At 40.9% G+C, this 16,531-nt stretch overlaps 2 protein-coding genes across 18 annotated transcripts in view; both read right to left on the bottom strand.

Moving 5' to 3' along the window:
- LOC112259872 (Fc receptor-like protein 5) overlaps positions 1-16,531 on the bottom strand; it is a 237,826-nt gene that overhangs the window by 23,432 nt on the left and 197,863 nt on the right. The gene's annotated exons all lie outside the window — the stretch shown is intronic.
- The window catches only part of LOC112260979 (basement membrane-specific heparan sulfate proteoglycan core protein), a 203,310-nt gene that overhangs the window by 25,757 nt on the left and 161,022 nt on the right, over positions 1-16,531 (bottom strand). For 9 of the 10 annotated variants that reach the window (XM_042328220.1, XM_042328223.1, XM_042328224.1 and 6 more), the window contains 4 exons: positions 16,237-16,521; positions 13,136-13,420; positions 6,687-6,971; positions 2,501-2,785 (listed from right to left, as the gene is read on the bottom strand). In XM_042328220.1, the coding sequence (XP_042184154.1) occupies positions 2,501-2,785; positions 6,687-6,971; positions 13,136-13,420; positions 16,237-16,521 (1,140 nt within the window). The remainder of the gene's footprint in view (positions 1-2,500; positions 2,786-6,686; positions 6,972-13,135; positions 13,421-16,236; positions 16,522-16,531) is intronic. The other variant, XM_042328227.1, reaches the window with a different exon arrangement.

Here is a 16,531-nt window from a genome sequence, read left to right as displayed (position 1 = left end):
GGTCCAGTTCAGTAGAGCACAGTGCAAAACATTCAATTAGAGTACAGTAGAGTACAGTACAGTGGAGCACAGTACAATAGAGTAGGGTACAATTCAGTAGAGCCCACTACAAAAGAGTAGGGCACAGTAGAGCAGAGCACAGTGCAATAGAGTAGGGTATAGTTCAGTAGAGCACAGCACAATAGAGTAGGGTACAGTACAGTACAGAACAGTACAGTAGAATAGGGTACAGTTCAGTAGAGCACAGAATATAGAGTAGGGTACAGTTCAGTAGAGCACAGTACAATAGAGTAGGGTACAGTTCAGTAGAGCATAGTACAATAGAATAGGGTACAGTTCAGTAGAGCACAGGGCAAAACATTAAATTAGAGAACAGTATAGTACAGTTCAGAAGAGCACAGTAGAGTAGGGTACAGTTCAGGAGAGTATAATAGAATAGGGTGGAGTTCAGTAGAGCACAGTACAATAGAGTAGGGTACAGTTCAGTAGAGCATAGTACAATAGAATAGGGTACAGTTCAGTAGAGCACAGGGCAAAACATTAAATTAGAGAACAGTATAGTACAGTTCAGAAGAGCACAGTAGAGTAGGGTACAGTACAGGAGAGCACAGTACAAAATAGTAGGGTATATATCAGCAGAGTACAGTACAATAGATTTGGGTACAGTTCTGTGGAGTACAGTACAATAGAGTAGGGTACAGTACAGTAGAGCACAGTACAATAGAGTAGGGTACAGTTCAGTAGAGTACAGTACAATAGAGTAAGTTACAGTTCAGTAGAGCACAGTGCAAAACATTCAATTAGAGTACAGTAGAGTACAGCACAGTAGAGCACAGTACAATAGAGTAGGGTACAATTCAGTAGAGCACAGTACAAAAGAGTAGGGCACAGTAGAGCACAGCACAATAGAGTAGGGTACAGTACAGTACAGTACAGTAGAATAGGGTACAGTTCAGTAGAGCACAGAATATAGAGTAGGGTACAGTTCAGTAGAGCACAGTACAAAGAGTAGGGTACAGTTCAGTAGAGCACAGGGCAAAACATTAAATTAGAGAACAGTATAGTACAGTTCAGAAGAGCACAGTAGAGTAGGGTACAGTACAGGAGAGCACAGTAGAGTAGGGTACAGTACAGGAGAGCACAGTACAAAATAGTAGGGTATATATCAGCAGAGTACAGTACAAAAGAGTAGGGCACAGTAGAGCACAGCACAATAGAGTAGGGTACAGTACAGCACAGTAGAATAGGGTACAGTTCAGTAGAGCACAGAATATAGAGTAGGGTACAGTTCAGTAGAGCACAGTACAAAGAGTAGGGTACAGTTCAGTAGAGCATAGTACAATAGAATAGGGTACAGTTCAGTAGAGCACAGGGCAAAACATTAAATTAGAGAACAGTATAGTACAGTTCAGAAGAGCACAGTAGAGTAGGGTACAGTACAGGAGAGCACAGTACAAAATAGTAGGGTATATATCAGCAGAGTACAGTACAATAGATTTGGGTACAGTTCTGTGGATTGCAGTACAATAGAGTAGGGTACAGTACAGTAGAGCACAGTACAATAGAGTAGGGTACAGTTCAGTAGAGTACAATAGAGTACGGTACAGTTCAGTAGAGTACAGTACAATAGAGTAAGTTACAGTTCAGTAGAGCACAGTACAATAGTGCAGGGTAGAGTACAGTAGAGCACAGTGCAATAGAGTAGGGTACAGTTCAGTAGAGTACAATAGAGTAGGGTACAGTTCAGTAGAGTACAGTACAATAGAGTAGGGTACAGTTCAGTAGAGCACAGTACAATAGAGTATGGTACAGTACAATAGAGTACAGAAGAGTAGGGTACAGTATAGTAAATACGGGTACAGTAGAGTACAATAGAGTAGTGTACAGTACAGTGGAGTACAGTAGAGTAGGGTACAGTACAGTATAGTAGGGTACAGTACAGTAGAGTACAATAGAGAAGGGTACAGTACCATGTAGTACAGTAGAGTAGGGTTCAGTACAGAAGAGAAGTATGTAGTAGTAGTAATGTTTTGGTCAAATGTTTGTCAATGTTTGGGGTCTTGGAGGGTTGGAACCCCCCTGTTGTCTATGCATCTCAATACTCTACTCTTTTTCCTGAAGTGTCCACAACCCACATGGTGGTCCTCTGTAACTCAGTTGGTAGATTATGGCACATGCAACATTAACATGTAGATGTGCTGCCCGTGTTGTAACAGACACCATAATGGCACAGATACAAAGATGAAACCTCTATATAAATGTTTTCCTTTATGTTCAAACATGAAGTTTAGGAGTCAGTGTACAGGACAGAATCCTTTCAATAGAAATACAGTGTGTATATAAACAATTACTCTGTACTAAACTTATTTAACAATATGTTTGTTATTGCTTTGGAGTTTGGAGACTTCACAGAACAACACTGTCCCAATACTTTAACGAAGAATTCTGACACAATATAAATAGTGTCCATCTTTATGACAAAAAACACAAAGTAACTCACCTTCTACAGTGAGAGTGACAGGATCACCTGGTTGTGAAGATGTGGGTCTAGACACTCTGTTCCCTTCACACCAGTAGAGACCCTGGTCAGACTCAGCAGCTCTACTGATGGTGAGGGTGTTTCCTGTTATAGTGTGTCTGACAGACTGGGACACTACATTATAATTCCAGTCTTTGTACCCCTGATAGTTCCATCTACTGTCATACGTCACTGAACACTTCAGAGTGACTTTCTCTCCAGTGTATGCAGGGTTTGGCTTCACAGTCAGAGTAGTTTTGGGAAGAGCTGTGAAAATAATGCACAAAACATCTGGATACCTGTCTGGTAATTCAGCTGATGCTGTAACATTGTGATAAAAGTATATTTTACATATGTTGACTCCATTCAGTTAGAATTGACATAAATGCATATAAAGGCAAATGCAGTCAGAGCAACAATCTTTCCAAATTAGGATCTGACTTCAGTAAGTAATACAGTAACTATAATTTTAGACATATAAACTATATATGCAAAAGTATGTGGACACCCTTTCAAATTAGTGGATTCTGCTTTTTCAGCCACACCCGTTGCTGACATGTGTATAAAATCAAGCACACAGCCATGCACTCTCCATAGACAAACATTGGCAGTAGAATGGCCTTACTTGAAGAGCTCAGTGACTTTCAATGTGACACTGTCATAGGATGCCACCTGTCTAACAAGTCAGTTTGTCAGATTTCTGCCATGATAGAGCTAACCCGGTCAACTGTAAGTGCTGTTATTGTGAAGTGGAAACGTCTAGGAGCAACAACGGCTGCAATATGGTAGGCCACACAAGCACACAGAATGGGACCGCCGAGTGCTGAAGTGCGGAGCGTGTAAAAATTGTCTGTCCTCCGTTGAAACACTAACTACTGCATTCCAAACTGCCTCTAGAAGCAAACTCAGCACAATAAATGTTAGTCGGGAGCTTCAAGATATGGGTTTCCATGGCCGAGAAGCCGCACACAAGCATAAGATAACCAATACAATAGAGCAGGGAACAGTTCAGTAGATTAGGGTACAGTGCAATAGATTAGGATACAGTACAGTTGAGCAGAGTACAATAGAGTAGGGTACAGTAGAGGTGGGTATAGTTCAGTAGAGCAAAGTACAATAGAGTAGGGTACAGTTCAGTTGAGCACAGTACAATAGAGTAGGTTCCAGTTCACTAGAGTACAGTACAATAGAGAAGGGTCCAGTTCAGTAGAGCACAGTGCAAAACATTCAATTAGAGTACAGTAGAGTACAGTACAGTGGAGCACAGTACAATAGAGTAGGGTACAATTCAGTAGAGCACAGTACAAAAGAGTAGGGCACAGTAGAGCAGAGCACAGTGCAATAGAGTAGGGTATAGTTCAGTAGAGCACAGCACAATAGAGTAGGGTACAGTACAGTACAGTACAGTACAGTACAGTACAGTAGAATAGGGTACAGTTCAGTAGAGCACAGAATATAGAGTAGGGTACAGTTCAGTAGAGCACAGTACAATAGAGTAGGTTACAGTTCAGTAGAGCATAGTACAATAGAATAGGGTACAGTTCAGTAGAGCAAAACATTAAATTAGAGAACAGTATAGTACAGTTCAAAAGAGCACAGTAGAGTAGGGTACAGTTCAGGAGAGTAGGGTCCAGTACAGGAGAGCACAGTACAAAATAGTAGGGTATATATCAGCAGAGTACTGTACAATAGATTTGGGTACAGTTCTGTGGAGTACAGTACAATAGAGTAGGGTACAGTACAGTAGAGCATAGTACAATAGAGTAGGGTACAGTTCAGTAGAGCACAGTACAATAGAGTAAGTTACAGTTCAGTAGAGCACAGTACAATAGTGCAGGGTACAGTACAATAGAGCACAGTACAATAGTGTAGGGTACAGTTCAGTAGAGTACAATAGAGTAGGGTACAGTTCAGTAGAGCGCAGTACAATAGAGTAGGGTACAGTACAATAGAGTACAGAAGAGTAGGGTACAGTATAGTAAATAAGGGTACAGTAGAGTACAATAGAGTAGGGTACAGTACAGTAGAGTAGGGTACAGTACAATGGAGTACAGAAGATTAGGGTACAGTATAGTAAATAAGGGTACAGTAGAGTACAATAGAGTAGGGTACAGTACAATAAAGTAGGGTACAGTACAATGGAGTCCAGTAGAGTAGGGTACAGTACAGTAGAGTCCAGTAGAGTAGGGTACAGTACAGAAGAGAAGTATGTAGTAGTAGTAATGTTTTGGTCAAATGTTTGTCAATGTTTGGGGTCTTGGAGTGATAGAGCTAACCCAGTCAACTGTAAGTGCTGTTATTGTGAAGTGGAAACGTCTATGAGCAACAACGGCTGCAATATGGTAGGCCACACAAACGCACAGAACGGGATCGCCGAGTGCTGAAGTGCGGAGCGCGTAAAAATTGTCTGTCCTCCATTGAAACACTAACTACTGCATTCCAAACTGCCTCTAGAAGCAAACTCAGCACAATAAATGTTTGTCGGGAGCTTCATGATATGGGTTTCCATGGCCGAGAAGCCGCACACAAGCATAAGATAACCAATACAATAGAGCAGGGAACAGTTCAGTAGATTAGGGTACAGTGCAATAGATTAGGATACAGTACAGTTGAGCAGAGTACAATAGAGTAGGGTACTGTAGAGGTGGGTATAGTTCAGTAGAGCAAAGTACAATAAAGTAGGGTACAGTTCAGTTGAGCACAGTACAATAGAGTAGGTTCCAGTTCACTAGAGTACAGTACAATAGAGAAGGGTCCAGTTCAGTAGAGCACAGTGCAAAACATTCAATTAGAGTACAGTAGAGTACAGTACAATAGAGTAGGGTACAATTCAGTAGAGCACAGTACAAAATAGTAGGGCACAGTAGAGCAGAGCACAGTGCAATAGAGTAGGGTACAGTTCAGTAGAGCACAGGGCAAAACAATAAATTAGAGAACAGTATAGTACAGTTCAGAAGAGCACAGTAGAGTAGGGTACAGTTCAGGAGAGTAGGGTCCAGTACAGTTGAGCACGGTACAATAGAGTAGGGTACAGTTCACTAGAGTACAGTACAATGGAGTAGGGTCCAGTTCAGTAGAGCACAGTGCAAATCTTTCAATTAGAGTACAGTACAATAGAATAGGGTAGAGTTCAGTAGAGTACTATAGAGTAGGGTACAGTTCAGTAGAGTACAGTACAATAGAGCAAGTTACAGTTCAGTAGAGCACAGTACAATAGTGCAGGGTACAGTACAATAGAGCACAGTACAATAGAGTAGGGTACGTACAGTTCAGTAGAGTACAATAGAGTAGGGTACAGTTCAGTAGAGTACAGTACAATAGAGTAGGGTACAGTTCAGTAGAGCACAGTACAATAGAGTAGGGTACAGTACAATAGAGTACAGAAGAGTAGGGTACAGTATAGTAAATAAGGGTACAGAAGAGTACAATAGAGTAGTGTACAGGACAGTGGAGTACAGTAGAGTAGGGTACAGTACAGTAGAGTAGGGTACAGTTCAGTAGAGTACAATAGAGTAGGGTACAGTACAGTAGAGTACAATGGAGTAGGGTACAGTACAATAGAGTAGGGTACAGTACACTAGAGTACAATAGAGTATTGTACAGTACACTAGAGTACAATAGAGTAGGGTACAGTTCAGTAGAGCACAGTACAATAGAGCAGGGTACAGTAGAGAAGTATGTAGTAGTAGTAGTAATGTTTTGGTCAAATAGATGTCAATGTTTGGGGTCTTGGAGGGTTGGAACCCCCCTGTTGTCTATGCATCTCAATACTCTACTCTTTTTCCTGAAGTGTCCACAACCCACATGGTGATCCTCTGTAACACAGTTGGTAGATTATGGCACATGCAACATTAACATGTCGATGTCCTGCTTGTGTTGTAACAGACACCATAATGGCACAGATACAAAGATGAAACCTCAAAATAAATGTTTTCCTTTATGTTCAAACATGAAGTTTAGGAGTCAGTGTACAGTACAGACTCCTCTCAATAGAAATACAGTGTGTGTATAAACAATTACTCTGTACTAAACTTATTTAACAATATGTTTGTTATTGCTTTGGAGTTTGGAGACTTCACAGAACAACACTGTCCCAATACTTTAACGAAGAATTCTGACACAATATAAATAGTGTCCATCTTTATGACAAAAACACAAAGTAACTCACCTTCTACAGTGAGAGTGACAGGATCACCTGGTTGTGAAGATGTGGGTCTAGACACTCTGTTCCCTTCACACCAGTAGAGACCCTGGTCAGACTCAGCAGCTCTACTGATGGTGAGGGTGTTTCCTGTTATAGTGTGTCTGACAGACTGGGACACTACATTATAATTCCTGTCTTTGTACCACTGATAGTTCCATCTACTGGCATACGTCACTGAACACATCAGAGTAACTGTCTCTCCAGTGAATGCAGGGTTTGGCTTCACAGTCAGAGTAGTTTTGGGAAGAGCTGTGAAAATAATGCACAACACATCTGGATACCTGCCTGGTAATTCAGCTGATGCTGTAACATTGTGATAAAAGTATATTTTACATATGTTGACTCCATTCAGTTAGAATTTACATACATTTATATAAAGACGAATGCAGTCAGAGCAACAATCTTTCCAAAGTAGGATCTGACTTCAGTAAGTAGTACGGTAACTATTATTTTAGACATATAAACAATATATGCAAAAGTATGTGGACACACTTTCAAATGAGTGGATTCTGCTTTTTCAGCCACACCCGTTGCTGACATGTGTATAAAATCAGGCACACAGCCATGCACTCTCCATAGACAAACATTGGCAGTAGAATGGCCTTACTGAAGAGCTCAGTGACTTTCAATGTGACACCGTCATAGGATGCCACCTGTCTAACAAGTCAGTTTGTCAGATTTCTAACATGATAGAGCTAACCCGGTCAACTGTAAGTGCTGTTATTGTGAAGTGGAAACGTCTAGGAGCAACAACGGCTGCAATATGGTAGGCCACACAAGCGCACAGAACGGGACCGCCGAGTGCTGAAGTGCGGAGCTTGTAAAATTGTCTGTCCTCCATTGAAACACTAACTACTGCATTCCAAACTGCCTCTAGAAGCAAACTCAGCTAAATCAATGTTCGTCGGGAGCTTCATGATATGGGTTTCCATGGCCGAGAAGCCGCACACAAGCATAAGATAACCAATACAATAGAGCAGGGAACAGTTCAGTAGATTAGGGTACAGTGCAATAGAGTAGGAAACAGTACAGTTGAGCAGAGTACAATAGAGTAGGGTACAGTAGAATAGAGTACAGAAGAGTAGGGTACAGTATAGTAAATAAGGGTACAGAAGAGTACAATAGAGTAGAGTACAGTAGAGTAGGGTACAGTACAGTAGAGTAGGGTACAGTACAATAGATCACAGTACAATAGAGTAGGGTACAGTTCAGTAGAGTACAATAGAGTAGGGTACAGTACAGTAGAGTAGGGTACAGTACAGTAGAGTACAATAGAGTAGGGTACAGTACAGTGGAGTCCAGTAGAGTAGGGTACAGTACAGTAGAGTCCAGTAGAGTAGGGTACAGTACAGAAGAGAAGTATGTAGTAGTAGTAATGTTTTGGTCAAATGTTTGTCAATGTTTGGGGTCTTGGAGTGATAGAGCTAACCCAGTCAACTGTAAGTGCTGTTATTGTGAAGTGGAAACGTCTATGAGCAACAACGGCTGCAATATGGTAGGCCACACAAACAGTACAGTACAGTACAATAGAATAGGGTACAGTTCAGTAGAGCACAGAATATAGAGTAGGGTACAGTTCAGTAGAGCACAGTACAATAGAGTAGGATACAGTTCAGTAGAGCATAGTACAATAGAATAGGGTACAGTTCAGAAGAGCACAGTAGAGTAGGGTACAGTTCAGGAGAATAGGGTCCAGTACAGTAGAGCACAGTACAATAGAGTAGGGTACAGTTCAATAGAGTACAATAGAGTAGGGTACAGTTCAGTAGAGTACAGTACAATAGAGTAAGTTACAGTTCAGTAGAGCACAGTACAATAGAGTAGGGTACAGTACAATAGAGTACAATAGAGTAGGGTACAGTTCAGTAGAGTACAGTACAATAGAGTAAGTTACAGTTCAGTAGAGTACAGTACAATAGAGTAGGGTAAAGTTCAGTAGAGCACAGTACAATAGAGTAGGGTACAGTACAATAGAGTACAGAAGAGTAGGGTACAGTATAGTAAATAAGGGTACAGAAGAGTACAATAGAGTAGTGTACAGTACAGTGGAGTACAGTAGAGTAGCGTACAGTACAGTAGAGTAGGGTACAGTTCAGTTGAGCACAGTACAATAGAGTAGGGTCCAGTTCAGTAGAGCACAGTGCAAAACATTCAATTAGAGTACAGTAGAGTACAGTTCACAGGAGCACAGTACAATAGAATAGCGTAGAGTACAGTGGAGCACAGTGCAATAGAGTAGGGTACAGTACAGTAGAGTATAATAGAATAGGGTACAGTTCAGTAGAGTACAATAGAGTAGGGTACAGTTCAGTAGAGTACAATAGAGTAGGGTACAGTTCAGTAGAGTACAATAGAGTAGGGTGCAGTTCAGTAGAGCACAGTACAATAGTGCAGGGTACAGTACAATAGAGCACAGTACAATAGAGTAGGGTACAGTTCAGTAGAGTACAATAGAGTAGGGTACAGTTCAGTAGAGTACAGTACAATAGAGTAGGGTACAGTACAGTAGAGTATAATAGAATAGGGTGGAGTTCAGTAGAGCACAGTACAATAGAGTAGGATACAGTACAGGAGAGCACAGTACAAATAATAGGGTATAGTTCAGTAGAGCACAGTACAATATAGTAGGGTACAGTACAGTAGAGTATAATAGAATAGGGTGGAGTTCAGTAGAGCACAGTACAATAGAGTAGGATACAGTACAGGAGAGCACAGTACAAAATAATAGGGTATAGTTCAGTAGAGCACAGTACAATATAGTAGGGTACAGTAGAGTAGGGTACAGTAAAGTAGTGTACAGTACAATAGAGTAGGGTAGAGTACAGTAGAGTACAGTACAGTACAATAGAGTAGGGTACAGTTCAGTAGAGTACAGTACAGTACAATAGAGTAGGGTACAGTACAGTAGAGTACAGTACAGTACAATAGAGTAGGGTACAGTTCAGTAGAGTACAATAGAATAGCGTAGAGTACAGTGGAGCACAGTGCAATAGAGTAGGGTATAGTTCAGTAGAGCACAGTACAATAGAGTAGGGTACAGTACAGTAGAGTATAATAGAATAGGGTGGAGTTCAGTAGAGCACAGTACAATAGAGTAGGATACAGTACAGGAGAGCACAGTACAAAATAATAGGGTATAGTTCAGTAGAGCACAGTACAATATAGTAGGGTACAGTAGAGTAGGGTACAGTAAAGTAGAGTACAGTACAATAGAGTAGGGTACAGTACAGTAGAGTACAGTACAGTACAATAGAGTAGGGTACAGTACAATAGAGTACAGAAGAGTAGGGTACAGTATAGTAAATAAGGGTACAGAAGAGTACAATAGAGTAGTGTACAGTACAGTGGAGTACAGTAGAGTAGCGTACAGTACAGTAGAGTAGGGTACAGTTCAGTTGAGCACAGTACAATAGAGTAGGGTACAGTTCACTAGAGTACAGTACAATAGAGTAGGGTCCAGTTCAGTAGAGCACAGTGCAAAACATTAAATTAGAGTACAGTAGAGTACAGTTCACAGGAGCACAGTACAATAGAATAGGGTACAGTTCAGTAGAGTACAGTACAATAGAGTAGGGTGCAGTTCAGTAGAGTATAATAGAATAGGGTGGAGTTCAGTAGAGCACAGTACAATAGAGTAGGATACAGTACAGGAGAGCACAGTACAAAATAATAGGGTATAGTTCAGTAGAGCACAGTACAATATAGTAGGGTACAGTACAGTAGAGTATAATAGAATAGGGTGGAGTTCAGTAGAGCACAGTACAATAGAGTAGGATACAGTACAGGAGAGCACAGTACAAAATAATAGGGTATAGTTCAGTAGAGCACAGTACAATATAGTAGGGTACAGTACAGTAGAGTATAATAGAATAGGGTGGAGTTCAGTAGAGCACAGTACAATAGAGTAGGATACAGTACAGGAGAGCACAGTACAAAATAATAGGGTATAGTTCAGTAGAGCACAGTACAATATAGTAGGGTACAGTAGAGTAGGGTACAGTAAAGTAGTGTACAGTACAATAGAGTAGGGTACAGTACAGTAGAGTACAGTACAGTACAATAGAGTAGGGTACAGTTCAGTTGAGTACAGTACAATAGAGAAGGGTCCAGTTCAGTAGAGCACAGTGCAAAACATTCAATTAGAGTACAGTAGAGTACAGTACAGTGGAGCACAGTACAATAGAGTAGGGTACAATTCAGTAGAGCCCACTACAAAAGAGTAGGGCACAGTAGAGCAGAGCACAGTGCAATAGAGTAGGGTATAGTTCAGTAGAGCACAGCACAATAGAGTAGGGTACAGTACAGTACAGAACAGTACAGTAGAATAGGGTACAGTTCAGTAGAGCACAGAATATAGAGTAGGGTACAGTTCAGTAGAGCACAGTACAATAGAGTAGGGTACAGTTCAGTAGAGCATAGTACAATAGAATAGGGTACAGTTCAGTAGAGCACAGGGCAAAACATTAAATTAGAGAACAGTATAGTACAGTTCAGAAGAGCACAGTAGAGTAGGGTACAGTACAGGAGAGCACAGTACAAAATAGTAGGGTATATATCAGCAGAGTACAGTACAATAGATTTGGGTACAGTTCTGTGGAGTACAGTACAATAGAGTAGGGTACAGTACAGTAGAGCACAGTACAATAGAGTAGGGTACAGTTCAGTAGAGTACAGTACAATAGAGTAAGTTACAGTTCAGTAGAGCACAGTGCAAAACATTCAATTAGAGTACAGTAGAGTACAGCACAGTAGAGCACAGTACAATAGAGTAGGGTACAATTCAGTAGAGCACAGTACAAAAGAGTAGGGCACAGTAGAGCACAGCACAATAGAGTAGGGTACAGTACAGTACAGTACAGTAGAATAGGGTACAGTTCAGTAGAGCACAGAATATAGAGTAGGGTACAGTTCAGTAGAGCACAGTACAAAGAGTAGGGTACAGTTCAGTAGAGCACAGGGCAAAACATTAAATTAGAGAACAGTATATTACAGTTCAGAAGAGCACAGTAGAGTAGGGTACAGTACAGGAGAGTAGGGTACAGTACAGGAGAGCACAGTACAAAATAGTAGGGTATATATCAGCAGAGTACAGTACAAAAGAGTAGGGCACAGTAGAGCACAGCACAATAGAGTAGGGTACAGTACAGCACAGTAGAATAGGGTACAGTTCAGTAGAGCACAGAATATAGAGTAGGGTACAGTTCAGTAGAGCACAGTACAAAGAGTAGGGTACAGTTCAGTAGAGCATAGTACAATAGAATAGGGTACAGTTCAGTAGAGCACAGGGCAAAACATTAAATTAGAGAACAGTATAGTACAGTTCAGAAGAGCACAGTAGAGTAGGGTACAGTACAGGAGAGCACAGTACAAAATAGTAGGGTATATATCAGCAGAGTACAGTACAATAGATTTGGGTACAGTTCTGTGGAGTGCAGTACAATAGAGTAGGGTACAGTACAGTAGAGCACAGTACAATAGAGTAGGGTACAGTTCAGTAGAGTACAATAGAGTACGGTACAGTTCAGTAGAGTACAGTACAATAGAGTAAGTTACAGTTCAGTAGAGCACAGTACAATAGTGCAGGGTACAGTACAGTAGAGCACAGTGCAATAGAGTAGGGTACAGTTCAGTAGAGTACAATAGAGTAGGGTACAGTTCAGTAGAGTACAGTACAATAGAGTAGGGTACAGTTCAGTAGAGCACAGTACAATAGAGTATGGTACAGTACAATAGAGTACAGAAGAGTAGGGTACAGTATAGTAAATACGGGTACAGTAGAGTACAATAGAGTAGTGTACAGTACAGTGGAGTACAGTAGAGTAGGGTACAGTACAGTATAGTAGGGTACAGTACAGTAGAGTACAATAGAGAAGGGTACAGTACCATGTAGTACAGTAGAGTAGGGTTCAGTACAGAAGAGAAGTATGTAGTAGTAGTAATGTTTTGGTCAAATGTTTGTCAATGTTTGGGGTCTTGGAGGGTTGGAACCCCCCTGTTGTCTATGCATCTCAATACTCTACTCTTTTTCCTGAAGTGTCCACAACCCACATGGTGGTCCTCTGTAACTCAGTTGGTAGATTATGGCACATGCAACATTAACATGTAGATGTGCTGCCCGTGTTATAACAGACACCATAATGGCACAGATACAAAGATGAAACCTCTATATAAATGTTTTCCTTTATGTTCAAACATGAAGTTTAGGAGTCAGTGTACAGGACAGAATCCTTTCAATAGAAATACAGTGTGTATATAAACAATTACTCTGTACTAAACTTATTTAACAATATGTTTGTTATTGCTTTGGAGTTTGGAGACTTCACAGAACAACACTGTCCCAATACTTTAACGAAGAATTCTGACACAATATAAATAGTGTCCATCTTTATGACAAAAAACACAAAGTAACTCACCTTCTACAGTGAGAGTGACAGGATCACCTGGTTGTGAAGATGTGGGTCTAGACACTCTGTTCCCTTCACACCAGTAGAGACCCTGGTCAGACTCAGCAGCTCTACTGATGGTGAGGGTGTTTCCTGTTATAGTGTGTCTGGCAGACTGGGACACTACATTATAATTCCAGTCTTTGTACCACTGATAGTTCCATCTACTGTCATACGTCACTGAACACTTCAGAGTGACTTTCTCTCCAGTTTTTGCAGGGTTTGGCTTCACAGTCAGAGTAGTTTTGGGAAGAGCTGTGAAAATAATGCACAAAACATCTGGATACCTGTCTGGTAATTCAGCTGATGCTGTAACATTGTGATAAAAGTATATTTTACATATGTTGACTCCATTCAGTTAGAATTGACATAAATGCATATAAAGGCAAATGCAGTCAGAGCAACAATCTTTCCAAATTAGGATCTGACTTCAGTAAGTAGTACAGTAACTATAATTTTAGACATATAAACTATATATGCAAAAGTATGTGGACACCCTTTCAAATTAGTGGATTCTGCTTTTTCAGCCACACCCGTTGCTGACATGTGTATAAAATCAAGCACACAGCCATGCACTCTCCATAGACAAACATTGGCAGTAGAATGGCCTTACTTGAAGAGCTCAGTGACTTTCAATGTGACACTGTCATAGGATGCCACCTGTCTAACAAGTCAGTTTGTCAGATTTCTGCCATGATAGAGCTAACCCGGTCAACTGTAAGTGCTGTTATTGTGAAGTGGAAACGTCTAGGAGCAACAACGGCTGCAATATGGTAGGCCACACAAGCACACAGAATGGGACCGCCGAGTGCTGAAGTGCGGAGCGTGTAAAAATTGTCTGTCCTCCGTTGAAACACTAACTACTGCATTCCAAACTGCCTCTAGAAGCAAACTCAGCACAATAAATGTTAGTCGGGAGCTTCAAGATATGGGTTTCCATGGCCGAGAAGCCGCACACAAGCATAAGATAACCAATACAATAGAGCAGGGAACAGTTCAGTAGATTAGGGTACAGTGCAATAGATTAGGATACAGTACAGTTGAGCAGAGTACAATAGAGTAGGGTACAGTAGAGGTGGGTATAGTTCAGTAGAGCAAAGTACAATAGAGTAGGGTACAGTTCAGTTGAGCACAGTACAATAGAGTAGGTTCCAGTTCACTAGAGTACAGTACAATAGAGAAGGGTCCAGTTCAGTAGAGCACAGTGCAAAACATTCAATTAGAGTACAGTAGAGTACAGTACAGTGGAGCACAGTACAATAGAGTAGGGTACAATTCAGTAGAGCACAGTACAAAAGTAGGGCAGTTCAGTAGAGCAGTACAGTGCAATAGAGTAGGGTATAGTTCAGTAGAGCACAGCAGAGTAGGGTACAGTACAGTACAGTACAGGTACAGTACAGTTCAGTAGAGCACAGAATATAGAGTAGGGTAGTAGAGTAGGGTACAGTACAGCATAGTACAATAGAATAGTAGAGCAAAACATTAAATTAGAGAACAGTATAGTACAGTTCAAAGAGCACAGTACAGTACAGGAGAGCACAGTACAGAATAGTAGGGTACAGTTCAGTAGAGCACAGAATATAGAGTAGGGTACAGTTCAGTAGAGCACAGTAACAAGTTACAGTTCAGTAGGGCACAGTACAATACAGTTCAATAGTGTAGACAATAACACAGTACAACAATAGAAGAGTAGGGTACAGTATAGTAGGGTACAGTTCAGTAGAGCACAACATTAGGCACAAAGTAAATAAGATAAATTAGAGAGGGTACAGTAATAGTACAGTTCAGTAAGAGCACAGTAGAGTAGGGTACAGTTCAGTTTTGAGAAATGTAGGGTCCAGTCTTGGTTGAGCACGGTCACAAGTAGAGTAGGGTACAGTTCACTAGAGTACAGTACAATGGAGTAGGGTCCAGTTCAGTAGAGCACAGTGTCAAATCACTTCAATTAGAGTACAGTACAATAGAATAGGGTAGAGTTCAGTAGAGTACAATAGAGTAGGGTACAGTTCAGTAGAGTACAGTACAATAGAGCAAGTTACAGTTCAGTAGAGCACAGTACAATAGTGCAGGGTACAGTACAATAGAGCACAGTACAATAGAGTAGGGTACAGTAGAGCAGTTCAGTAGAGTACAATAGAGTAGGGTACAGTTCAGTAGAGCACAGTACAATAGAACAATAGAGGGTTACAGTTCAGTAGAGCACAGTACAATAGAGTACAGTTCAGGAGCACAGTAAAACAATAGAGTACAGAAGAGTAGGGTACAGTATAGTAAATAAGGGTACAGAAGAGTACAATAGAGTAGTGTACAGGACAGTGGAGTACAGTACAATGGAGTAGGGTACAGTACAGTAGAGTAGGGTACAGTTCAGTAGAGTACAGTACAATAGAGTAGGGTACAGTACAGTAGAGCACAGTACAATAGGCACAGTAGGGTACAGTACAATAGAGTAGGGTACAGTACACTAGAGTACAATAGAGTATTGTACAGTACACTGGAGTACAATAGAGTAGGGTACAGTTCAGTAGAGCACAGTACAATAGAGCAGGGTACAGTAAGTACAATGGAGTACAGTAAGTATGTAGTAGTAGTAGTAATGTTTTGGTCAAATAGATGTCAATGTTTGGGGTCTTGGAGGGTTGGAACCCCCCTGTTGTCTATGCATCTCAATACTCTACTCTTTTTCCTGAAGTGTCCACAACCCACATGGTGATCCTCTGTAACACAGTTGGTAGATTATGGCACATGCAACATTAACATGTCGATGTCCTGCTTGTGTTGTAACAGACACCATAATGGCACAGATACAAAGATGAAACCTCAAAATAAATGTTTTCCTTTATGTTCAAACATGAAGTTTAGGAGTCAGTGTACAGTACAGACTCCTCTCAATAGAAATACAGTGTGTATATAAACAATTACTCTGTACTAAACTTATTTAACAATATGTTTGTTATTGCTTTGGAGTTTGGAGACTTCACAGAACAACACTGTCCCAATACTTTAGCGAAGAATTCTGACACAGTATAAAAAGTGTCCATCTTTATGACAAAAAACACAAAGTAACTCACCTTCTACAGTGAGAGTGACAGGATCACCTGGTTGTGAAGATGTGGGTCTAGACACTCTGTTCCCTTCACACCAGTAGAGACCCTGGTCAGACTCAGCAGCTCTACTGATGGTGAGGGTGTTTCCTGTTATAGTGTGTCTGACAGACTGGGACACTACATTATAATTCCTGTCTTTGTACCACTGATAGTTCCATCTACTGGCATACGTCACTGAACACATCAGAGTAACTGTCTCTCCAGTGAATGCAGGGTTTGGCTTCACAGTCAGAGTAGTTTTGGGAAGAGCTGTGAAAAT

This window comes from Oncorhynchus tshawytscha, linkage group LG10 (assembly GCF_018296145.1).
Source record: "Oncorhynchus tshawytscha isolate Ot180627B linkage group LG10, Otsh_v2.0, whole genome shotgun sequence".
NCBI classification, from domain to species: domain Eukaryota; kingdom Metazoa; phylum Chordata; class Actinopteri; order Salmoniformes; family Salmonidae; genus Oncorhynchus; species Oncorhynchus tshawytscha.
Note: the sequence above shows the minus strand (reverse complement) of the source record. Positions and strands in the feature narration are given on the sequence as shown.